The sequence below is a fragment of the Hyaloscypha bicolor genome (genome assembly GCF_002865645.1).
Source record: "Hyaloscypha bicolor E unplaced genomic scaffold K444scaffold_44, whole genome shotgun sequence".
NCBI classification, from domain to species: Eukaryota; Fungi; Ascomycota; class Leotiomycetes; order Helotiales; family Hyaloscyphaceae; genus Hyaloscypha; species Hyaloscypha bicolor.
In genome coordinates this window covers 139,951-164,296 of record NW_020194546.1, presented here as the reverse complement: position 1 = coordinate 164,296, position 24,346 = coordinate 139,951, and the positions used below count along the sequence as shown (strand labels likewise).

General features: G+C 48.8%; 7 protein-coding genes across 7 annotated transcripts; 3 read left to right on the top strand and 4 right to left on the bottom strand.

Moving 5' to 3' along the window:
• Positions 1 to 1,763: 1,763 nt before the first annotated feature.
• On the bottom strand, positions 1,764 to 5,300 carry K444DRAFT_641104 (uncharacterized protein; the record flags this gene model as incomplete). Its single annotated transcript, XM_024884574.1, has 13 exons — positions 1,764 to 2,196; positions 2,251 to 2,421; positions 2,472 to 2,502; positions 2,559 to 2,719; positions 2,772 to 3,129; positions 3,176 to 3,364; positions 3,414 to 3,456; positions 3,505 to 3,989; positions 4,036 to 4,192; positions 4,246 to 4,736; positions 4,777 to 4,831; positions 5,017 to 5,193; positions 5,277 to 5,300. The coding sequence occupies 13 exons, from the start codon at positions 5,298 to 5,300 to the stop codon at positions 1,764 to 1,766; spliced, it is 2,775 nt and encodes a 924-aa protein (XP_024740911.1).
• Positions 5,301 to 6,604: 1,304 nt separating this feature from the next.
• K444DRAFT_311223 (uncharacterized protein) lies at positions 6,605 to 7,572 on the top strand. Its single transcript, XM_024871811.1, has one exon. It carries the CDS (start codon positions 6,711 to 6,713, stop codon positions 7,383 to 7,385), a length of 675 nt encoding a protein of 224 aa, XP_024740910.1. The 5' UTR covers positions 6,605 to 6,710; the 3' UTR covers positions 7,386 to 7,572.
• A 1,044-nt stretch (positions 7,573 to 8,616) lies between these two features.
• Positions 8,617 to 11,228, bottom strand: K444DRAFT_626239 (uncharacterized protein; the record flags this gene model as incomplete). The annotated part of the gene is made up of 3 exons (XM_024882622.1): positions 8,617 to 10,736; positions 10,793 to 10,851; positions 10,891 to 11,228. 3 exons carry the CDS (start codon positions 11,226 to 11,228, stop codon positions 8,617 to 8,619), a joined length of 2,517 nt encoding a protein of 838 aa, XP_024740909.1.
• A 3,934-nt stretch (positions 11,229 to 15,162) lies between these two features.
• On the bottom strand, positions 15,163 to 16,409 carry K444DRAFT_609325 (uncharacterized protein). The gene is made up of 3 exons (XM_024879559.1): positions 16,343 to 16,409; positions 16,154 to 16,294; positions 15,163 to 16,046 (listed from the first exon to the last, which is right to left on the bottom strand). The coding sequence occupies exons 1-3, from the start codon at positions 16,354 to 16,356 to the stop codon at positions 15,578 to 15,580; spliced, it is 624 nt and encodes a 207-aa protein (XP_024740908.1). The 5' UTR covers positions 16,357 to 16,409; the 3' UTR covers positions 15,163 to 15,577.
• Positions 16,410 to 16,656: 247 nt separating this feature from the next.
• Positions 16,657 to 17,014, bottom strand: K444DRAFT_521771 (uncharacterized protein; the record flags this gene model as incomplete). Its single annotated transcript, XM_024874149.1, has 3 exons — positions 16,657 to 16,711; positions 16,770 to 16,852; positions 16,907 to 17,014. The coding sequence occupies 3 exons, from the start codon at positions 17,012 to 17,014 to the stop codon at positions 16,657 to 16,659; spliced, it is 246 nt and encodes an 81-aa protein (XP_024740907.1).
• Positions 17,015 to 17,743: 729 nt separating this feature from the next.
• On the top strand, positions 17,744 to 19,194 carry K444DRAFT_311156 (uncharacterized protein). The gene is made up of 2 exons (XM_024871810.1): positions 17,744 to 18,863; positions 18,943 to 19,194. Exons 1-2 carry the CDS (start codon positions 17,983 to 17,985, stop codon positions 19,112 to 19,114), a joined length of 1,053 nt encoding a protein of 350 aa, XP_024740906.1. The 5' UTR covers positions 17,744 to 17,982; the 3' UTR covers positions 19,115 to 19,194.
• Positions 19,195 to 21,620: 2,426 nt separating this feature from the next.
• K444DRAFT_660688 (uncharacterized protein) lies at positions 21,621 to 23,906 on the top strand (the record flags this gene model as incomplete). Its single annotated transcript, XM_024886497.1, has 6 exons — positions 21,621 to 21,744; positions 22,077 to 22,145; positions 22,180 to 22,325; positions 22,760 to 22,968; positions 23,048 to 23,165; positions 23,234 to 23,906. 6 exons carry the CDS (start codon positions 21,621 to 21,623, stop codon positions 23,696 to 23,698), a joined length of 1,131 nt encoding a protein of 376 aa, XP_024740905.1. The 3' UTR covers positions 23,699 to 23,906.
• Positions 23,907 to 24,346: the final 440 nt, after the last annotated feature.

Sequence of the window (24,346 nt, the reverse complement as noted above, 5' to 3'; positions counted from 1 at the left end):
TGAGATGTTTACAGGTGTAGTAGAACGAATGGATGTGAGAATATGGTTTGAGGTGAAAGGAAGTGGGGAGAAGGCTAACGAATCTATCGTTGGGTTCTCGGCTAGCGTCTTGGGCCAAGTGCATCATGTGATTTTCTCCCCAATTCAAAATAAAAATTAGAAGAGATTTCGTTGGTCCATCGTCAAGAAAGTATCTTTCAAAGTGATAAGACACAAGTGCTGATTGATACCATCTGTGAAGTGTTGCCGTTGCAGGTATCTATCTGCCTTGACGTCCTGGGACTCGTCTGGAAGTGGAGGACTTGCTTGAATCTTGGCTTGAGTTCGAGCAAGAAACATAAAAGAGGAGAATTTTGAATTTTGTCTAACGCCTGATGGCCTCCGTCCCCAACATAAGCATAACAATACCCGATATTATGCCCTGTTCTGATAACAAACCCATTACATCTAGTAGTGCGCCATGCATGCTTGCTGAACCACAATTTTACCCACCTATCTATCAATTTTTCCACACCAGCCATGACCCCATATTACATCCCAGAACCAATTTTGTAGTAAGAAAGCAAAGTCGTCTATCATAATCATCGAATGTATGGATAGGTATGGAAGGTCAAGGTTGACTGTGTCAAACCATCCCAAATAGTAGACAGTCGTAAGATAATCGTGGTCGAATAGGTCATGGATAAGTCGAAGCCGACTAGCGATCCCGTGAAAATCAATGGAGGAATGGCATTCATTGATGTCGGCTCAGGGCTCAAACCGTTGGCTTGATTGCAGGATTCGGCGTGTTCTCACTACCCCGGTTTCTTCCAGGAACAGGAGTCGGATTGGGAGGGACTGGAACAGGATGACTGTCGGAGGAAGCTTCTGCTGAAGAAGCGGTTCCTGATGCGTTGGCAGATCCATGACTCTCACCACCCCTGTTCTTCATTCGCCAGTGTCGATTGCGGCGACGATTATTAGCACGAGATTCTTGAGTTGTAGAGGGGGGATCACTTGGAGCCGAAACTCGACGATGCTGGTATTGGTATAAGCAAAGGAAGTAAAATTGTGGGAAATATCTCACCATGGCGGAGGTTGCAAGCAGTGGTTGTCCTTCACCTGAGCTGACTGCAGTCAAGTCCGAGTCTTGCTGGCCATCATGAGACACAATTGTTCGATTTCCTGGCTCAGTCTTTGCTAAATGTCTTCTGGACAAGCGGGATCGCTTGGGCTTGGGTTTGTCGGCGGCGGAGGCCTCGCCTTCGGTCATTTGGCCATCCATCTGAGCAAGAGGGCTCGACTCATCGGCGGTCAAGGCTACAAGCGGCTGATCAGCAGAGAACCATGTTAACGACGGCCGAGAAACTCACCATCTGGATGGTCAAGATTCATTGCTATCTTCTTGCCAGCCTTCTTCGCCAAGCTTGCCGCCTTCCGCTCCTCTCTGTCTCTCTTCTTTTGTGCCTTTGCAGCTTCTTTGAGATTCAGCTTCGCAGGGTCGGAAGCAGTGGTCTTCATTTGGGTAGGAACGAACTCGGGGGCATCTGGCTTCAGTTTCGAACCCTTGAAAGTGTTAGGCGTGGTCATTATATAAGAAAAACAAATGAACGTGGACACTGTCAAGCAACAAGCAGCAAGTCAATTTTGAAAGATCATGTTCGAATGTATTCCACACTGTGGGTCTTGACTTGAAATGAGAGCCTTTGCACGTGTCGCAGCGCATCAATTTCTAGCAGACTTGATGTTCAAGATTCTGCTCTGCAATGGACAAACTTTTTCCTTCAACTTCGCTCTGCACTTACCTCACGTTGGTGGCCAGGTCCAGACTTTGTGTCCGGGGCTGGCTTCGTTCCTTGCTCAATATTGCATGGATCTTGGTTCGGTCCCTCTGGTCCCTCATCTGATGTCTGAGTATCACTCGGCTTCTGCTGGTTGGACTGACAGGTTTCATCATGCGGAGTATTCTTCAAAGCCTTGGCCAACTCAACTTTTTGACGGTTGGGAGTGAGATCGTTGATAATGTGCGTGTCTCGCTTCTTCGGGCTTTGAGATCTGGAACGGTCAACAGCAGGCTTCACCAAGATTTGTTTTGACCACAAGTCATGATATTTGCCCTTCTTGTGAACCAGCTCATCATGCGACCCTCCTTCAACGATTTCTCCGTTCATGACAACCAAGATGTGATCAGCTTTCATGATAGTCGAAAGTCGATGACTGTCAACATGTTAGCATATTCCACATGTCAGGAGTCTATCCGAGATGACGTACGCAACAATGAAGGTGGTCCGGCCATTGCACAAAGTCTTGAAACCTTCTTGAATCAGTTGCTCGGTCTCGGTATCGACAGCGCTGGTAGCTTCATCCAGAAGAATGATTTCAGGTTGCTTCAAGATAGCACGGGCAATGGCAACACGCTGCTTCTCACCACCGGACAGCTTACTTCAAATATGTTAGCAAAGCAATAGAGGATTGGAAACAATAACACTTACACGCCACGATCGCCAACCTTCGAGTTGTAACCTAGTAATCATAAAGTCAGCTGAATGATTAATTCGAAAGGAAGCAGCGGAACGTACCATCTGGGAAAGACATGATCTTCTCATGAACAGCGGCTGCCTTGCATGCCTCGTATACTTCCTTGTCGCTTGCAGTGATACGAGCGTAGCGAATGTTGTTCATGATCGAGTCGTTGAAAAGCATCGGATCTTGTGGTACAACACCAATCTTCCCACGAAGACTGAATTGCAGGTCAGCTTTGCTTGTCAACTCTATCGAATAGAATGGCCTACCTCTCGAGGCAAACATCACGAATGTCTTGAGAATCAATCGAGATACTTCCCGACTTGACATCGTAGAATCGGTCAATCAGTTTGAGGATGGTCGATTTGCCACCTCCTGTCTCACCAACGAGAGCGACAGTCTTTCCGGGGGGAACAACGAAACTGACATTCTTCAAAGTTGGCTTGCGCTCATCATATGCGAAAGAGACTCGGTCAAATTTGACAAGACCTTGGCCTAACTTGAGCGGCTTCGCATTTGGCATGTCAGTGACTGTTGGCTTTGTCTGGAAGAGCTCAAGCAAACGCTCGGCATCCATTAGGCTGTAGGATATCTGTCTGTACATGGAACTGAAGAAGATCAGGGGACCTGCAATAATCAGCATGAGAATTCCGGTGATTGAGAGAACACTCACTTTGCAATTGAGCCCAGTACACCAACAAAGTGGTGAACTTTCCGACTGACTTGCGGCCGTATGCAACTTGGTAAACGCCAAGCCACAGAGCTCCCAGCAAGCCGAGAGTCATGACCAGTCCTTGGGCGGCACTAATTGCTTGTGAGGACATTTCGTAAGTTCGTTTGGCTTTCATATGGTCCTTGACAGCTTGAGAAGCGTTTAGCAGGAGTTGAGAGAGGTTGCACAGAGAACTTACCACAAGCATATCTATGTCTTTCGTACGGAATCATGTTGAAAAGCTACCAATCGTCAGCATTGACCGAGAAAATAGAATCCAAGATAAGTACACTTGCGGTGCTCCAACCATCGAGCGATTGCTGACCGATTGTCCACTCCTTTCGGTAGATAGTTATGTAGTCACGTCTCTTTGAGGCTCGCCGAGCGTACAATTTAGTCGTAATGTAAAGGTATGAGATTACCGTAGCGGCCATCATGAGTCCCATGTAGGGACCAAATAAGCTCCACAAGTAGGCAAATGCTATCGCAAGATCGATGAACATGGGGATAACCTGGAAACAGACCGTCTCGAGCAAATCTGCAACGGATCTGCCGCCATGCACAGCCTGGCTGAGGTCTGAACTGGTCTTGTTGTCGTGGAAATCCGACGAAAGGCTCATCAAGTGTGCATGAGAAGCTGTGCTGAGCGCGTCGTACGAATATTGTTCCAATGGGATCCACAACCATCTGCGAATCCAACCAATGCATGCACCGCCGCTTACAAAACGCAGCACAGTGTAGACAACGACCGGAAGCCAAATGTTGCTCTCCGAATCTGAAAGGCGTCAGCTTTGCTTTCACAATTGGTCTCGAAAACGTACCTCCTTGGGCATACTTTGTCAGACTATCGATCATGACGCCCATTTGATTGGGAACAAGAACATTCAAGGCATTGGAAGCTAATAAGCAGAAACCAACAAGCACTGCCCGAAACTGCAGACCTTTGTTGTGGAATGGCCACAGGTACGGAAGAAATACCTAAATCAAGTATTAGCGGCTGTCCATTCTCCAGGTCCATGATGTGAACTCACAGTGAAACCTTTGGCATATGTGAACCAATTCCCATCCTGCTGCAAGCGCTTATCGATCATTTCCTGTGCTTTTCGTTGTTCTGCAAGCCACGAATCCTCGGAACCCGCATCACTGGCATTGTCTGCTGTGTCTGATTCTTGAGCATTTGCATCTGTCGTGGCCCCATATCCGTTTCCGTTTCCGTTGGCTGTGGTATTATCCGAGCTCGATGCTTTTGGGGCAAGCTTCTTTGCCAAGAGGGTTTGACGTTCAGCATCACAGTTGTCATACTCCTTCCTGTCGTTGCGCAAACCAAAGTACAAGGATGGGAGGATGGTGAAGATACAGATTCTCAAGCCTTGTATGACAATGGCAGCATAGTCGAATGGGGACTTCGGAGGTCTGAAGACGTTCGGAACCACGGCCAAGATCAACTCGACAACAAATCCGAAGAACCAAGTTCCGTAGTACGGGTACCAAACGGGAAATTTGCTGTCCGTCAAAGCAAGGGCTTGGGCGCAGAAAGCAATCGTGGAGGCGATGAGATAGACCTACAAAGCCATCAAAATCACCTTTCGACGAGATTATACCAAGCAAGCAATGGCTCTCAAGGGAGGTTCTGGCACAAACTTACCATACGATCTTGTCCTGGATCCCAGCCACGGTCGAGAATCACTCTGATCACGACCGTGAAGACTTCAATGAGCTGCTTAAAGTCAGCAGAGCCCGTCTTCTGCCAAGAGGCGGCCGAGGAAGCATTTTTGCCCTCTTGTGAGGCACTGGGGACGTACATAGGCAACAGTGACACCAAAAATCAGTCCGAGGATAACATCACGGCGAACGTGCTCATCCTTGATTCTGAGTCGTTGTGTTTGCAAGGTGCAAACAGTGATGGCGAGAGCAGCAATGAAGTAGAGAAAGATCACGGCAGGAAAAGCATAGCGAATGGCCGTGACGGCGGTCCAGAGCTGCAATATTGTCAGAATCACCCAGAACTGGCTGTTGCCGCAAGAGGTGAGGTCCTCTTCCCCGTGATTGATTGCGTGCTTACCTGCTCTGGGGCAACTGGAGCCATAGTTGTCAACATCAGGAGTGACTTGTGGGTTGACACCATCAACGGGAGGAGATGTGCAGCAAGCTACAGAAGGGAAAGGATCAGCCAAAGTGCGGATGGTAGACCAAAAGCGAACGATGATGGATTGGAGAATCTGGAGCTCCACGGCTTGGCAAGAAGTAGCCAACGAAGGGGCAGGCGCTGGCCGGTAAGGCTGAGGCAAACAAAGGGCAGGAACGAACGACGTAAGGCTGACTGGGCTGGTTTGATGCGGCCTGGCCCGGCCTGGCCTGGTCTGGGGTGGTTCGCAGTGACTCAGGTAACCTCGAACACAGAACGTCAGACTGCAGAGAGTGGGTGGCAGCCTTGTCGCTTCCAGGACAGGCAGAGGAGGGATGAAAAGGGGGGCGGTTTCTGAAGCCGTGTGTACCCGCGCAAGCGAAGCGATGAGACGAAAACAAATCAAGTGAGGTAAAGTACAGTACCTGGAGGCAACAACACCCCAACACACCCTCTTCGCACGACGATGACCCAGACCCAGGGTCGACGTGATTAGTATGCTACTTTTTTCTCGTTATCCCTGACGTTCGGTCGGCCAGCCTCCCATGAAGACTCACGTCAGAGGCAACCACAGCACCGAGTAGGAGAAGGAAAATTGCAGTGCGAGGACAGTCCGCCTTAAACACCTCCTCTCTCAGCTTCGTCCCTCTCCAGCTGCACCCAACCCTCTTGGGCAGTCTCGAATCACGGTTCCGTCTGGGCTGTCAGCTGGCTCAAATGTCTCCGCAGGCTAGGGCAAGCTTGTTCTGCTGCGTTGCACAGTCGCGACTTTATCAAATTCCTGTGCTACGGACCCTGATCACAGAAGTCTGATAGAGGGTGGGCGAGGCATATGAGCAAAGGTTCTCCCCGCCGACAAAAGGAGACTGCCCGTACCAAATCGGGCTCGATCTGGGATCGAATCATAGTGGACCTGCATGATGGAGAGCAAGGGCCAGAGCATCAGAGAAAACAGTGGTAATCGAGAACAGGCCCGGCCAGGTGAGGGAAGGGCAAGTCAAGTCAATGCACGGTACATACAAAGCAAACCAGGGCGGGGTCAAAAGGAAGCATGGAGATGGATGGAGATGGCTCTGGGCATGGGCTTGCGCTTGCGCTTGCGGATTGAGAACGGCTGGGGCAGGCCAAAGGCCCCTCCGCCTGTGATGCTGTGCGAGTAGGCAGCAGCAGCGTGGCGGTGACGCCGAAACGGGGCAGTTCGTGGACTCGCCGTCAGCAGCCACCAACATACGACTTGGCATACTGGCATCAACCTGGCATCAGGACTCGAGATAAGCTGCTGGAGGTACTGGCCGAGCCATCAGAGCGTTGTCCATCACCGGTCATGTGTGACATCCAGTGCTTTTGGGGACAGAAAAAGCAAAGGCGTGCATGCATAGCCGGCGAGCTTGCTGGGCGGTGACCTGTGCTTGGGACTTTTCGGGGCTGGAGAACGTGGTCCGGTTCGCTTGGGGAGCGCCAATGGATCAGACGAAAGTACTGCGTACAAATCAACCCTGCTGGACTTTCTTTCTTTTCGCACACCGTCTCGACTCCCAACTTTTCTTTTCTTTCCTTTGTTTCCTTCTCTTCCCCTCCATTTCCATTTTCATCTCCATCTTCAACTCCAACCTCCCTCATCTCCTCATATGGGGACGGTCTCCCCTCCGCGGCGGACCAGAAACCAGCCGCCCGTCCGCCCATTCCAGCTATACCGAAACTCGTGTCCCAGCGCCTCGGGTTACACAACTGTTCCTGCAGCGTTTTCTGAGTCGGCGCCGAGCCTGCATGAACAGGCATCGGTGGGAACCGCTTTCAACTCTGGAAATCCTTCCTCGAAGCGGGAGATCGATTTTCGTCACGATATGTGATAGAATCCGAGCCATGTTTGCTTCTTTCCGCATTGATGGCACCGGCTCTTGCAATTTCTGGAGGAGCCTACGATTCGTCACTTCGTGCAACCGGGATGTAGTCCAAAAATACACTGGTATCCGCCGACGACATTCTCCTTCGAACGAACTGCCGACAACTCGACGACCTTCCATTGGATATCCCGAGCCGAACTAAGAAAATGTATTGTGACGACAGAAACGGCGGTTTCCAAGCTGCAAAACCGGCGTGGCCATTCACTTCCGCTCGAATTGCTGGAGGGCGCTGACATATTCTGACTCAAGGATGCATGCCTGTTATCACATGGCGATATTGTGGTCAGTAAGCAGAAAATCATTCCAGTGCGACGTTTCGAATCATAGCTATCTCGTGCTCTCGAGAGGCCTGTGACTTGCTGTGCTCGTTGTGCTGCACTTTGAGTGGCTTGAGCGTTTTCGTGCAACATGCCGTCCACGTTGCACTGTCCTGCATCTGATGACCCGCCAGAACGGTACTCGCCACCGCGGCTTTCCGACCTCCACCATTTGATTCTGCAACGGTTCTTACTGGACTATGCCAGAAGTTGGCTGCCAAGAACCGATTGACAGGTCCCAAGAAATGGTATCTGATGCAGCCACTTGCATAATCTATGTTTTTCTTTCCGTTCAGGTGGTTTTCGCATCTGAATCAACTCACAATGCCGTAATACGTGTCAGCCGTAACTCGCAATATGTTTGGAGATCTCATTGCAATCCTGTTATCAATGTCTTTGCGATGTGGTCGCGAGATGGGCCGCTGGCCAGCCAAATGAAGCGCCGTGGTGATTCGTCCACGTAGGGGAAGTAGATGACCTATGTTTGAATGCCACACTGGCAGCGAACAAGTGAAGCTGTGAGGAGTGACACCCGAAATTGCCTGCGAATTAATTGCTTTGCACTGTGCTGATATGTGTGCTCCTTGAAAAATACCTGCTGCGCTAGAAATTAACTGCTGCGTGTTATGAACTACCGGCTTTGAATGTAAAGTTGTCACTATCACTGATATCTGCACTGCGTTTATTGAAATTTTGTATTTGTTATGCGAAATCAGCAGTCGCTGATTGATGCCTCCCTATCATAAGGAGGGGTATCTCATATCATCCACCCAGAAAACTGTATGCATTGGAAGTCTGAAAGTTGCCCTCCACGAAATGATCGACAAGCTGAGTTACCAAACCACCAGCCCGGTCATGAGCCAAGCCTGGGACGATACCCTCCGCCGTCTGATCCAATCAAAGAACAGCAAATCCACCCCACGCATATATGCATAAAAACCCATGTATCGAAAGCCAAATCGTATGTTCAGCCATCAGCACGCTCCAGCAGTTGCCTCAATTCAACCAACCGAAACCCTTCTTCGCAGCCGCAGCCAAGGGATCGACGTCAGCGCTCTAGTCGTAGCTATTGGCACCAGGACCCGAACGTCCGCTAGGAGATCCACCGCCTTGTTGTCCGTGAAGATCGCTGGCACGCGAGCCCGTACGTCCCATCTCCAATGCGCCACCATATTGTTGGCCTTGAACACCAACTTGCTGTTGACCTGGGTAGCCACGTCCGTTCTCCCATGGAGCGCCAGGAGCATCATATTGGCGGCCCGGAAGAACAGCTTGCTGTTGACCTGGGTAGCCACGTCCATTCTCCCATGGAGCACCAGGAGCATCATATTGGCGGCCCGGAAGAACAGCTTGCTGTTGACCTGGGTAACCACGTCCATTCTCCCATGGAGCACCAGGAGCATCATATTGGCGGCCCGGAAGACCAACTTGCTGTTGGCCTGGGTAACCCCGTCCATTCTCCCATGGAGCACCAGGAGCGTCGTATTGGCGGCCTGGAAGAACAGCTTGCTGTTGACCTTGGAGGCCACGTCCAGTGACAGGCGGAGAGAACATGCTTCTGGAAGCCGAGGGGGTCGCCGCCGAGTGGGAAGCTGGGGATTCAACGCGAAGAGAAGCGCCACCACCAACATTCGATTGGGTACCGGAGCGAGAGTGGGTGCGTGCAGAGTTGTCCAAGGAAGAGCGTCGACCACCACCCGTGTTCATGCCCATGCCAGATTCAGCGCTCGGAGTCGTGGTGTCGTAGAAGCCAAGAGGAGGAGTCGCCGCCATTTGAGGCCAACTGGTTAGGGGAGATGAGGACGCGGACTGGCCCATGGTGGCTTGATATGGGTTTTGAATGGGAAGACCGGAGCCTGGGGTGCTAGCCATGCTAGAGGAGGTGTTGTACATGCCCGCAGGCGGAGCGACACCACCAAGGGCGCCCAAGTACGGACTGTTGTTCAAAGAACTTGGCGGGGCAGCCGGAGAGAGAAGGGAATTGCCAAGGGCACGCAGGGTCTCTAACTTTTTGTTTTGCGGGACGAGACCTAGGAGGGCGTCGACACGCGTCGGATCTAGGCGTAGAGAAGGGTTTTCTTCGATGGCTTCCATGGCTGGGACAAACAGGTAGTCGTCCTCCTCGGTGAAACCTAAGCCGGCATCCATGCGGGAGATCATACCTCTGGCATTCATGTCCCGATGCAGCCCATGGTAGTCCGACATTCCCATAGCCGTGGCCATCTCCTCACTGGTCATTTGACTAACCATCTTGATTGAGGTATCAGCCTCCTCCGCAACCGACTTGACGGTGTCGCCATCCTTGCCTGCGTCGAGGTTGTTTGGGTCCTCAGGACTAACCAATTTCTTCGAAGTGGCCGGCTCGAATGGTGCTCCTGAGAGATCACACGCCTTGCGAATACAAGGATCACCGCCCATATGTTGATATTTGCCCCAGTTCTCGTCTGGACGAGCCTTTCTCTTGGTTCCCTGCGTGCGCTTGTTGACTGAAGGTCCCTTCGCTGGCTTGCGGCCTCTAGAAAGGTGCTCCTGGTAGGATCCTTCAACATTGGACTTCGAAGTACTCTTGCTCGAACCTTCGCCGTTGCCGCCTTGCTCTCCTGCCTTCATGTTGTCCTTGACCACGTTGGAAACCTTCAATCCGAGCTCGATCTCACCCTCCTGAAGATTCAAGGGGTTGCCGACCTCGTTCAACTTGCCCATGATATCGTTAGCCTCCTTGTTTGCGTTATTGGGAGGCATCTTCGGAACACGCTTTGGAGCCTTGGTATGCGCAAAGGAATTGTTGTTAACAAAGCCGGTGTTGTGAGAGAAGCTACCGGTCTGTCCCAAGTCGAACATGGGACGTTCCGGGTTGATCGGGTGCTCTCGAAATTTTGCCTTCGCGTTCGCGTCGAGACCCATCGCTGCTTGAACAGGCGGCATAGAGCTACGTAGCGAACACGTGCTGCTAGAAATAAAGAAATGGCCGTTGTGTTCCTTAAATAGGTCCACTCCCGGAATGACGTCAGCCTCGCCCTTTCTTGTGGTATACACTTTGATCAAGGGCTTCTTGATCTCGCGAGGGCTGTCGTCCACGCCTCCAAGTTGGATGCGCGTCTTGACCTCATTCCAGTAGGATGTCATCTCGGCGTCAAGGTTCCAAATAACTCCTTCAACAGAAGCAGTCTTCAGATCTGTATTTTCATTGTCAGCTTGAAGAAACAGCTCGCAAGCGCGAGTCAGAACTTACCACGATCGGCGCCCTGGTAAACTGGGTTTCCGCTGATACGCGGGAGAGGGCCAGTCGATCTAGTAAAGATTATGATTTCAATCTGGTGCAGGACGTACTTTTCGCCGGCTTCGCCCGCCATCTCCTTCTTGCGAAAGGCCTGGTCAACCAATCCCTGGAGGCCGAAAACGAAACCGCGCAGAGTGGTTCTTCCACCGAGGGCCAGTTTGTCGTTCTTGAAGATGTAACTAACCTTAGCCATGGGACTGTACACCAAAACTTCTATTTCACCCACTGGTAGAGGGTAGGGCGCCTGGGTTGCGAGCATCATGAGGCCTTGCGCCGCGTTGTTGTAAGGAGCTAACTTGGCAATGGCTTCAGCCTTAGACATCTCTGGAGGATTGCCATCCGAGGACATCATCGAGCTCTTGCCTCGAGAATGCTGCTGCAATGCCATACTGGTGCAACGTGTATCGAGTGTATCGTGGCGTCGCTTGTGGTGTTGTTGATTGTAGTGCCGGAGTAAAGATTCGCCGGGCACCGGGAAGTTGAGGTGTTGACAGATAGGGCGGCGGTCAGTGCACCAGCTAGTGCGCTTTTGAATTTTTGAATTTTGCAAGGCTGTGTGGCATGTGATCTTGCTAAGTGAGAGGGGTAAGTTAGTGTGGTTATTAGGGTGGTGAATTGCAAAAGGGCTGGGTGAATTGAGGCTTCAAAGGTGATGATGTTAGGCGAGGGAGTTAAGCGAGCTGAATAGGGGTTCGTCGCGTTTTGGTAAAAGGCGAAGACGAAGGTAAAGGCGGTGAGGGGTCTTTGTGAAAACCTGAATGCGAGCTGCACTGTCATGTCTGTAATAATGATAATGATAATAATGATAATTATTTACGTCCGACATGCTAAGCTAAGGATCTCGTTGAGAATAAAAGTCCTATTTACAAAGGAGCTAAAAACTATAAGGGGCGAAAAGACTCCTTCCCAAATAGCCCCGGGTCCCTAATCCCGCAGTGTTATAGTGCCCTTGCCTTAGAAAGCATTTTATACCAAAGCGTGTAATTGTCTAGTTACTCTCTTTGCATAACTAGCAAGGCCTTGTGACTGCTCCATTCCCGGACAGGTGGGATGGAAACTAGGAAGTATATGCGATTTGTAAAGGGGTATCTTAAGCCCTTTAGAGCTCGAATCCAGGTAGCCTAACGCAAGTTAAAAGCCTCCTTATTAACTCTACGCAATAGAGCTATAAACCCATCCTTCGCGGAAGTATGTAAGCACGTACGAAGGCGCAATATCGACCTCTTCCCCCAACCTTAACCCCCCTCCCCTCCTTATAACCACAAAGCGTCCTCGGGCGCGGAATTATCCTTCTTGCGGCTCCGCCAAACGCCTCCCTAGTTCCCTCTATCTCTGTATATATATTCGGAGGGCTCGTAGCGCGCGAGAGGATACGGTGATAGGATTGAAAGGCCATTAGTCGATAGAGGAAAACCTCTTCATATAGTAAATTGCCGATTCGAGACTCAAATAGTCGTTGTGATTTAGTCTTAGCCCAAGAGCATGAAAGCCCTTGGTTTCCAGCCTGTACTGCGAGGAAGTGCTGAATCGTCGTAGGCCACTGCCATGTCTGTGGCAAAAGTAGGTAGTCATTTGGGAAAGAAGCGGGTAAATTGAGGGCGTGAAAAGGCGAGGTAATGCGAGGTAGTTAAGCGAGCTGAAAAAGGGGTTCGGTTTGGCTTTGAATTTTGAAGGTAAAGGAAAATACGAAGGCGGTGAGGGGCGCTTATGAATTTTTAAAGGCGTGTTGCAATGCAATGCCCTGGGTATAAGAATGTGGGGATATTATTCTACAAAATTGAGGTTATGAAGGCGATAGGGCTGTGCGAGTTAAAAAGGGGGGTTGGTTCGGTTTTAAGCACTTGAGTAGAGGCGAAGGCCGTGAGGGGTGTTTGTGAAATTTGGAACCTCCTATCTTTAGATGAGAATATACAAATTTTTTCTCACAAATTTATTGTTCTGATATTCATAATAATATTAAGTGAGCCCACTCTTTTTATTCCGTTTTAAGTAAAGGCAAAGCCGTTAAGGAGAGTTTATGAATTTTAATAACGGATTCCACAGTCATTTTATTGGTATAAGAATGTGGGAATGTTGTCTTGCATACTTGATATCAATAATAATGGGGACAAGAAATGGTATTCTCAGGTTCGGTTTGGTTTTAGGGAAAAGACAAGGGCCGTGAGAGGTGTTTGTGAATTTTGTAGTTGAGCCGCATTTCCCTATTTGTAATACATGACTACACAAAAGAAAAACCCCGAATCAAGAGAAGAGTGACATTGGGAGTTTGTGGGAACCATTATCTTACTAGACAGGATAATTGTGGTTGACTCTTTTTAATGAGTTAGTAATCGGTCTACTGTACAAGTTGACGGGTAGTATCCTAAGCCCTAGCTATAGCATTGTCTTGCAAGACAAAAAGGTGAACCAGTTGGAGCAAGAACAATGTTTGTTTATTTCAAGATACTTGAAAGTTCAGGAACCTAGAAAGGTCCTTCAAAGTGGAAAGTTATGTATAGAACGTATGATATCTTGCAAGGAAAATCTATCGTATAATGCGAGAAATTATACAAGACTTTTGAAAATTGTTCAAGTGGCTTGCCAGCTCTGCAAAGGTGGAGGCAGTGGGAGGATTTTGCAAAATTCTCGGGAACAATTTAATAGAGTTTGTTCAATCATGTTCTGGAACGCAGTAGTTATACAAGTCCTTCCAAGGACAATGTGTTTGAAAGTCAGTGATGTTTGCAAGGTTGCAGGGGGAGATGGGGTATTTGTGATTTTGTTCATGGCGTTTTCCTCTGCCATTTCCACTCGCCACCAACCTTCTACGCCACATATCCGTCAAAGAATCAAACCTGTAGTTCAGTACTGAAGTCTCAATAAGCGAAATGGTGCGTTATAGCCTTGCTCTTATACCTATAGTTGGGTTGTGGCCCTAGTTAGTGATCCAGCGGCAGTGAGTTTTCAGATTTATAGCAAGGAATGTAAAGGCCAATAGCATCTGTAAGTTGATCAAGCAGTTGAGCGCTGATAATAAAGAGGGGAGGCTCTCTGCGAGGATGCCGAGGGAGCGGCCGCCTGTACTTCGGTCATTATTCCGCATGCACCCGTATACGGCTCTCAATTCTAGTTTGAGCCATCGCGGTTCACTATTCTAAGAAGGTATCTCATTATTACCACTTTCCACTTTCTGTTGAATAGTTAAGACGTGGGGACAGGGCTTGGATAGGAAATAGGATCACGTGATCACTTTAACCTCCTTGAATCACACATATCCTTAAATAAACTCAGAATTTTATGGCAATAAATACTTGTATAACTAGGTTCAAGGAAGTCGGCTTGTATGACATCGGGGAAGAATAAGAATAACCCACTGAAAATATACATGGGCGGAAAGAAAAGGTGTGGGCTACGAATCCAGCCGAAACGTGCACAAACCCCTTATTTACAGTGAGCACGAAGCTTTAGGTTGTCAGACAATCTCCTTTCCCTAAACTTTGTGCGCATGATACATCTTCTATCAAGTTGCTGTCATCTTCTAGATGACTTTGCACCATCTGCCTAAAATGGCAAGATAGCCCTCTGATAGCGAGAGCATGACTTAGCTCTCAATCTAAGTCGACGTCCTACGGTTCACCAAACTCACAAACTCGCACTTCAATATCAATGCCCCACCCAGTAAAAGCACAAGAAGAACCATTTTAATAGATGGCCAAGCCGCTTGTTAATAACGTTAAAAGAGGTAAACTTGTAGAGAAAGGGGGGGGGTTGGGCTATGAAAAGCAGCCGCTCGACCATATATCATACTATTCTTCCCATTTTGCAAAGTCTTGCAAAGTCCAATAAAGGTCATGGTAGCCGGATCACAAAACAAGTGGGGCAGGTAGTGAAGGTTCCTAGAATAAAAGGTGCTGACAAAATCATTTCCATACTCTGCGAAGAGCATGAAGCCGAAGACCAAAAAATCAAAAACCGGCAGAGTCTATCATAAAGAGAGATGGCGAGGGCTGTGGCAAGACTGACAGCACTTGGAGCAAAAGCTGGGCCGAATTGGAGAGAGTCCAGCTGAATAGAAAATCGAGGTTTATCTGATGTCTCGATCTGCGGAATGAATTGGCGAGACTGTGAAGTTGAACCACAAAGTTGGCCCTGAGTCCTCTAAAAGATTCCATTTTGTGAGTATAGAAGGTATTTGAATTTGTGGTGGAATCTGGATGACAATAGTATGCCACACTTGCTAAGAATATCAAAGCTTCAGTCATCTCAACAGATCATGAATATCCACACAGCCTGGATGGGTTCCCGAAGTGTTTCATTTCTCATATGAGTGAGTCTTTTGCATGATAGAGGTGTACTTATACTTTGTATATAGACGCTTCTCTGCCTTGATCCATCCGCTAGAACGATTTTACTTTGAAACCGCTTGATTGTGCAAGTGGAGACTGAACAAGTTCCTGCCCTGTAATGATGGTTTGCCACTTGGCCATGTACATTTAGCAGATTGAGGGGCTAGGAAAGACTTGTAAGACTGAGCGGGATATGTTGGCCCAAGGGAATGGGCCCGTTCCTATTTCTGGCTTTTCCCTACTGGTGGACAGATTGGGAACCTCGAGCAGCGTTCCCGCATGTGCTGACCTTCAGAATTTTGTCCCACATTGACATTTACTTTGAGAGACTCTCCCTGCCTCCATGTCGTAAGCCCATCCCATATGTCCCTCCCACAAGACTCAAAGTATCTCACTTCCTCAAACCCCATCTCTACTCAGTAGCCAACCTCCAAAGCCCATCCCCCAAATAATGCCCCTCCTCCACAACCGGCCCCTTCCCCTTCTCTTTCACCTCCTTAGTCCCCATACTCAGTATCCCCACAGCGCACGCCTCCTCCTTGCCCTCCGCACAAACCACAACCGGCTCTCCCTTGTCCAGCTCTCTGCCTCCATACCAGCCCTCCTTCTCCGCTTCCCCGCCTTCCTTCCCCCCATGTTCCCCATAACCCCCCTTCTCCTCAGCATCACCAGATGGCAGTCTCCCACCAGTGGAAGTCAACCCCGGCGCCATGAGCGTAGCACCCGAGAGCACGAAGCGGATTGCTCCCCTGTCGATGCGGATGCTTGGGAAGCAGGTCGGGAAACGGTGTACGAGCCGGAGGTGTGGGAGAAGAGCATCAGTCATATGTTGGTAGAAAAGGGGGGTGGGGCCGATTAGGTAGAGGGTTACTCTGTCTGGACTGGTTGGAGGTTCTTGTCAGCAGGTATTCCCGCCTTGCTTGGTGGAAAAAGGAGGAAGAGAGGGAGAGAGGAGGAGATGGGCAGAGAGGAAGAGAGGGAGAAGGACATTTTCATAGCATCCAGTTGCTCTTTCTTCGGTATGATCTCGTCGATGTGTGGTGCGAGGAGGGGGTATGTTGTCACGAGCTGGTTGCGGATCGCGCGTTGGACGGAGGACTTGACTTTGGATTTCGAGCCGGGGGAGATGCTTCTTTCGTTAGCACAAAAGTACCACAATGGCGCAGAGGCGGCATACTCCTTTTTGAACATCTTGGCGGATTTGAAGGGGGTTGTGGAATAGAGAGTGTCGTGTGGAAGGGGCTGGAGATTTTGGGATCAAGATGAATGTGGAGATGCCCCGCGATTCGGTTGCCCGCAGAGACAAGAAGTGCTGTTTCATGGAGGGGTAAGTGTCATGTGATTTATGCATGACGAAATAGGAAGATGATCTGATGCTCTGTTTGTTGCAGGAAGAAGACGCATATCAGAGTGATTTAGGTCTTAATTTGAAGATAATTTCAGAAGGTCATCGATTCATGAATTGGTTTCTAGCCCACTACTCCTGAACCTCTACTGGTGATCAACGTGAGAGACCGTTCCGTCCTCAGCAAGGTGAACGTTCAACCTGGATAGCTGGTCAGCATATGTTCCTCTTTTTCAAGGCGCAGTTTTGGTATTTTCACCTGTCTGGCTTGAAATCTTTGGTAACCATGGATCCTGGCTCAATGACTCGGGTCTCCTTGGGAAGATCTGTCTTTGCGAAGGTCTACTTATCATCAGTCTCTTAGTATCTTCCAGACAAGTCTAGGTTGGAGCTTACCGTAGCATCATGGCTCTCACCAATCTTCTTGCCAACCAACTTCTGAGTCCACTCCTCGGTCTTTGACTTGTCACCACCCGAGTTGATTCCTGGGACAACAAGAGGCATCTTGAGGGTAGTTTTGGTGTGGAAGGATTGGTATTGAAGGGTTTGTTTGTGTTGGATTCTGCTTCTTGTGACGAAGGAGTTTATGTTGTTTTTGATGAAGAACATAAAGTTGCATCAAAATATATCAACCTTGGCTGCCTTCTTTGTCCAAGCACTAGAGAAAGCGAATGACGTACCCCCTGATCTGACTCGCATATCACGTGACTTTGATCGGTTGTCACACCTTGTTCAGCTTACCTTAAGTTTCAAACAGCTTTTCCCCATTCCCAGTTTTTCTTCATCCTTCTCAACATCATCTTTTCCCGCTTCTCCATCATCTGTTGCACAAGCTGAGGTTCCTCGCCCGTCCCCCTTCGAGCGGGTGATACTCTACTGCGTTTCAGGCTTCAGCTGTGCCCCTTCGGCAAACTTCAAGCCATCTATGCCAAGCAAAAGTCACTCCGCCACCCGAAACTGCGTGTTCGAGGACGATCCGAAAGCTTCGTGGTGACCTACGACTCTACGTGGGGACCAAGTGGATCAAGGCCCACGGCCACGTTCAATTTTCATCATCAATCCAGCCTCCATGATCTTCTCAAAAGGTGTTCGTACTGCATCGTCAACTCATCGTATTTTCCAGATGGACGTTCTGCGGCACGCCACCCAACTGGGGTGCTTGTGGATATCTCCGAACAGCTGCACGAAAGAGTTCAGGGGCGCTGGTGGCCTATCAGAAGGCGTGCCCTGACCCCTTATTAACGCCGCAGCTCAAGCCTCCCTCCGCCCTTCACAAGTGCATATTTTAGGGGAATTCATTTCATCGCACTTATGTCTCCACCTCTCCAGTTTGACATTCATCTGTAGCATTTCTTCCTCTTTATACTCACTAATCTCTATCTTAATATTTACTGGAGGCCTTGACGGGGGTTCTTGAAGAACAGCCAGTCTAGCGCTGAAATCTGCCTTTCTCCACTGTTTCACTGGCCACGATGCGGTCCTTCCTCCTCGCGCTCTTTGCTGGAGCCGCAATTGTTTCTGCGTCAGGAACAGAGTGTGCACAAAACAATCTCAGTGAACTTGTTTCAAGGACGAACTGCGGATGCTCGAAATCGATTACGGCATGTCTCGGTAGAGGTGTTGATCTCGAGTCATTGGAGGAGATCGAACAATGCTTTGTTGGTGGGGGATGTTCAGGCGTGAATGCCGCGGTGGAAGCAGTGATGTTCGCACAAGAGTGCCACAGAGAGAGACGAGCAGAAGATCGAGAAGATTTGAGGAAAAGGCAAGCAACGAATACTAAAACGACCAATGCAAAGACCACTGCAGCGGATGCGAAGACGACAACGAGCGCCGAAGCAACGACAACCTCTGACGCCTCATCCACAACCGTAGCACCCTCTTCGACCACTGCAGCTCCCTCCTCTACAACTTCTGCAGATAGCACGACCACCGATGGCACTACGAGCACGGATAGCACCACTACGACTTCGGCGGCATCAGCGATAACTTCAGGGGCAGAGAGCTGCTACGTAACAAGCATAAAATCTACATCGGCATGCTCAGTCCATGCCGGAACAACTGTGACCTGCATAGCCACGACAACCGCAATCCAATCCTGCGCTCCAGGAATGCTATGCTTCTCCCCCACCGCCGGCGCCAACAGCTGCATGACGAAACAAGACAAACTCAGCACCTCCGGCCTCATCGTAACCATCATCTTCGCCGGCGGAATCGGCGCCGCGCTCATCGCATGGGCTATCCTCTGCCTGCGATCTCGCAACCGAAACAAGCGCCAGGAACAACTCCGCAGAATGATGGCGAGCAGTGGGAAAGGGCAAGACGTCGAATCTATCTCCCCGTTCGCCACCAGGCCCACAACAAGAAAGAAGGCAATGGGTTCGGAGGCCAATTTGCCGTTGATCACGCCCGGAGGAACGAGGAGTGACCAGACAACATATGCGCAGCAGGTTGGGTACTTTGAGCATGGACCTACAGGAAATGCGTCTCCTCCGGTACCGAAGATACATCGTGGGGCTGAAGCGTTGGGACAGGAGAATAGAATATAGGGGATACAGGAGTGGCATCAGCGAGCAAGGCGCACGGCATTTATGTATGATATGAGCAAATATCGGGCTGTATAATTGTTTATTGCGGGCACGGAGTTGGCTTAAGCGTTCCAAATTGTAGAGTTTTGACTCTTTGATCTTTCTATCTTACAGAATATGATACTGAGCTTCAGAAAAATGAGAGTTGAAACAGAACAGCAAGTGCCAAAATATCTCAGCTTGAAGGACTCGAGTTTTCTTTCCTTGGGTTCACCATTCTGTAAGTGCATATACCTTTTTCTTCACGAAAGGAATCAGCAAGCCAAAGTCTGACTTCCCAACCAATCTCCTCAATCAGCACCTGAAGCGAACCAGCCTGGCCCTTCTTTACACATCTCGCAAACATGGGCTGAAAATGAAGCACATCGGCGAAGAAAAAATCAATCCGACTCCAGGATAAATCATCATGTGTTTAACAACTCGTCCAATTGTTGTCCGTGTCTATCTGTTGTCATTGTTTAATCGTTGTCACCTCCTTAACCTTCCGCGGAAATAAGCTCATCCTTTCTTTTTTCTTCCTATATTTTGGAATGAGATCCGGAAGGACAAACACACCAGCCAGTACTTTCTCACTCCCGAGCAACTGAGCTCTGCCGACGAATTTTTCTGTCAAGAGCCTGTGTGCTTTGCACGCAGATCTCACAAGACTCGAGAAGAGCAGCAACACTTCCTCTACTTTGAGACGGCACCGGATATACCAAGGGGCTCGTGTTTACAGGACTTTCTGTCATTTCAGAAGGTCCTGGAAATACCAAGGGGACTTGTTACAGCAGAGCTTCCTGCTCCTGAACACGACCCGGATTACCACGAAGATGATTGCCTTACCGAGGCGATACGCCTTTGGAAGCAACCGGGAAGTTGAATTCTATGTCAAAGGGGCAAGTTTGTATAGCCAGAACGCCTACGACAAGACTCGAGATGTACAAGTCGACCAAGAGTGTGATTGGGTTGCGGGTCGAACTGAGAAGTGGTTACCAGACAGCCCTGCATTTTCATTGATCATTATGGTCGATATGGCCATTGAAGACCTTAATAGAGAAGGAAAGCTGCTAATGCCGGACGACAGAGTTGAGATTACTTTGGAAGGATACGAAGTCAATCCGCTAGACAGGATTCGTATTGCTAAGCCCCCTAGCCAGGATGTTAATAGCACACAATATCGAAGTTCTTGCAAATTAGCTGGCCAAGAAATATCGTAATAGGCAAGAACAATTGGCGCAAGCCACTGTTGGTCCCATTGTGGAAGCCGTTCTCACCGTGGTGGGTCAACATGTGCAAGGACCTCAATCCTGTCACGACGTGGGTCCGGAATGCAGTGCTCACATCGGTGCTAGGGAAAGACGTCCATCCGTGTATTTAATAACTCGTCTGATTGCTGTCAGCCTCTGATTTATTGTCATTGTCTGTCCGCTGTCACCGTCTCAATCTTCCGAGGAAATTAGGCTTGTCCTTCCTGTTTTTTCTTAATAATCAATGACTGTCTAATTGCTGTCAATGTCTGAATTTTTGTCATGGCTTGGCGACTGTCACCGTCTGAACGTTCCGCGAAGAGTGAGTATGTCTTTCTTTTCTTTTCTCATCGCCCCTGTGCTGTGCGAAATCTCAAGACAGCCTTTGAGCGGTCGTTAACATTGAGTACAGTACTGGTAATCCGACTCTGCAGTGTCTCAACAGACAGAACATTTTCCGGATAATCTTACCCCCTATCGTTTCCAGAGGGGATGTCTTGTATACAATTAGATATCAAAGGCTGCAGGTGGAGCAAAGAGCGAGGTTACAGTGTGCGTTCCATCTTCAAAGCTACGGAAGTGGATTCTTGGAAGTGGCCGAGTTCTATATATTCCTCCTCTTTGATCCTATTCAATCCTCAAACGCGAAAGGACAAGAAGGCTGCCATGTCTGGTGTGGTATACTGAAGAGGAAGTCTTCAAACCCTGGTTGCCCTCTACAGACTTCAGCGAAGAATAAACTCAGGCTGAAAATAAACCTGGAAGCTACATAATTAACAAACCCTGCGATCTAAGAATTGGCCGATTATTCTTAATTAATAGTTGCTGTCATCACCTAATCGCTATCACCGTCCGATTTTTGTCATTTACCGTCTCGTCTACCTTAACACTTCGTAAGAACATCCGCCAAAGCGAAAATGGAAGGTGATTCCTTTTCGTCGCTGATACAAAAGACGGGTAAGGGCAGTATCAAGGGACTCCTTTCATTGTCCCGGAGCGGGTCGAGATCTTTGAATTGCTGGGAAAGACAACATAATGCTAAGGGCTGTCCTTTATATGCCCATGGCCCCATTGGAGTTGACTTTATATGATTAATTTTAGGGAAAGAAAGTAGAAGGAAGAGAAGATTGGACCTGCTCACTCTCTGAACCAGTTCGGTACTAGTCTTTGTGTGCCTTGATGAACGATTTGGGGCTCAGGTTACCTATATATATTCGAAGTTTTGCAAGGAGATAACCAAGAGCCATTTAATCCTTCAGATCTAGCTCTTTAGATTTTGAATTTAGTATCGCGATGTATCTCGATGCTTTAATACCCCGCCCCTTTTTAAGCGAGACCCCCAATTTCTTACCCCGCATTTCTGATCGTGGCTCCCCCGACCTTCATTTTCACATCTACATCAAGGCTAAGATATACTGTATGTTCCTTGAATACCGAATGCTTTGTATTATGTTTTTGCCTGTTCGGAGTGCACCTTGGGCTCACTGACTTAAAAGTTCAACAGCATACCATTCGTTACACAAGACTGGTCGCCCGGGGATGAGATGCTCCCATACCGCCAAGCAGCAAGGATATGAGAAACGTGCTGTAATTGGAGCCTGAACCGCTTCCCCCTCCCACCACACTCAGTACAACTGATAGGCGTATATGCAGCATTTCAGCCCGCATATACCGAAGGAACCTAGCTCAAAGGCGCAACAAGCTCACTGTCTCTCTTCTTCATCGAATCTGCTCTTGCATCGATCGCAGTGCGCCACCTACTGCTCCGGCTAGGATGCCTGCCTACCTTGATATCAATCCTCGAGCAACTGTACCAAGGTAGATGGTACATTTTTACGCTGTTCTTGACCAGATATATCGCTTGCGAAGTTCGCAGCTATCGCCGCCTCACATATAAAAGGACCAAGGCTCGCCCAATTTTCAGAGCTCTGGCTCCTCGCGACCATATTCCAGCAAAGAGCACATTATGTGTTTTATGACGACAAAAAGGAATACGAGGTGTGTTAACCGCTGATTTATCAAGAACCCAAAAGGCTGACACTTGCGATTTCAGGAAAGCTGGCACGGATTGGGACCAACATGTTGATCACTTGTGATATCAAACTTGTCACTCGCATGAATTCATCTCGATCTCTATATAAGAGGTCTGACTGGTACTTGGATTTCGACTCGCGCCTGGAATCGGCAATGTCGGGCCACTGAGAGATGAGAAGGAGCATATGAAACGTCGTACTCAGATGAGTCCTGGTGTATGCTCACTGCCTTTCCCGTTCTCAAAGACACAACGAGCCAAGTAACCTATAGAGTATAGGAAGAGACGGCATTGACTTCGAGCCCACCATTGATATTCAGGTGCAGAACTTCACCTCCTTATCCGCACCAAATATCTCTGTACCCCAACCCCATCTAATGTCATGGACCTCGTTTAAAAGGCGCAATTCTTCACCACCAAGGTAGTCACGGATCTGGCAACCGGTGCTCCTTTCGGTGACTTAACAAGTGATGCAGACCAGCGCGAGTATCTCCGAACCGTCACAGAAGCCCAATTAGCATCTGTAATGATCAGCAGTATACCTGATCTAACCAAAATTATCCAGATCCCATGGATTGGAAACGGCTGTCCCCAACATCTCAAGATGGGGTCGGAATGGGAAAAATTATGGGGTTTGATAATGCTCCCCTCTTCCTTAAGACAACTTTCTGATTTGACTGTGCATCAGGATCGCTGAGGAGAGAGTCGCAGAACGTTTTGATCCTAATTCGAGAAAGAAATTAGAGAAGCCGAATATCATACAATCCTTACTTAACAACGGCTTAACTCAGGAAGAAACTTTCTCAGTGAGTCTCCTCATGATGTAAACAGTCCAGCCCCAAGCAATAGTGCCAGAACTAACCATCACAGACAGGCTTACAGGCTCAGACACGGCTTCGTCTACTATCAGAGCAACAATGCTCTGTACCCTAACCTCTCCTTTGACCTGCCAAAAACTGCAAGTAGAAATCGGCGCTGCACCACTCAGCACACCCGTTGTCCGAGACGAAGAAGCACACAAGCTCGTCTACCCCAAGCCGTGATCTTAGAAGGAATTCGCATTCACCCACCTCCTGGAGGTTTACTTCTTAGATTAACTCCTCCAGAAGGCGACACAATAAACGGCATTTCTATCACAGGTGGTGTTGAGATTGGTGTTAATACGTGGGGAATGATGCGTGATGAGGATGTCATTGGGCCGGATCCAGAGATGTTTCGCCCAGAGCAGCGGCTGGAGATTGAGGAGGCGAAGTATGCGGAGATGGCGAGGGTGGTGGATTTGACGTTTGGGGGTGGGAGGTATAAATGTCTTGTCTGGGGGTGGCCTTTATGGACTTGAATAAGGTTATTGTTTGGATGAGTGAGGGTCGTTCCGTCTGGAATTGATGGCTGACTTGAGTCCTGGTAGTTCATGCGTAACTTTGGCTGGGCTGTGGTTGACCCGGCAAATCCGTGGAAGAGCGCTAATGTTGGGATTATCTTGTAGAGGGAGTTCTATGTTCGGGTATCAGAGCGGGGTCCGAGGATACCACTTACTTTAAGTACCCTAGCATCAAGCTCAATGTTCCAAGATTTTTGGGACATTCAGCAACTATTCGTCTGAGCCCACATATGCTGTTTCATCTGGCACTTCAGTGACTCAGCTCATGGCGACAGCAGGAACATTGTTGACAACAGAACATAAGCGAACATCGAGCGCTTAAAAGTTGGTGAGTTTCAAATATCTAAGAAAGAGCCAGCCATTAAGAAAGGATGTGGGAAGTGTTGGCTAGTAGATAAAAGGGAAGATAAATAGGCTCACCCTTCGTCTCACTTCTTTGAGGCACGACCAAAACTTAGCCATTTGGTGTTTGTGGCATTTAACGAATTTGTAGACATCCATTGCTTGCTTGCAAACATTTTGCTTTCGTTGAACAAGCAACGGTACAAATTTTAAGAGAATAGAGAAAGAAAGAAACATGTCCCTACTTACATGACCAAATGTGTC

What these genes read in the sequence shown, in the direction of transcription:
- K444DRAFT_311223 (XM_024871811.1), top strand. Translation starts at nt 6,711, where the DNA reads ATGCATAGCCGGCGAGCTTGCTGGGCGGTGACCTGTGCTTGGGACTTT.
- K444DRAFT_609325 (XM_024879559.1), bottom strand. An exon ending in CAACTGGATGCTATGAAAAT is followed by an intron (nt 16,047 to 16,153) that starts GTCCTTCTCCCT and finishes ACCTCCAACCAG; the next exon opens with TCCAGACAGAGTAACCCTCT.
- K444DRAFT_311156 (XM_024871810.1), top strand. Translation starts at nt 17,983, where the DNA reads ATGCGGTCCTTCCTCCTCGCGCTCTTTGCTGGAGCCGCAATTGTTTCT. An exon ending in ATCTCCCCGTTCGCCACCAG is followed by an intron (nt 18,864 to 18,942) that starts GCCCACAACAAG and finishes AGGAGTGACCAG; the next exon opens with ACAACATATGCGCAGCAGGT.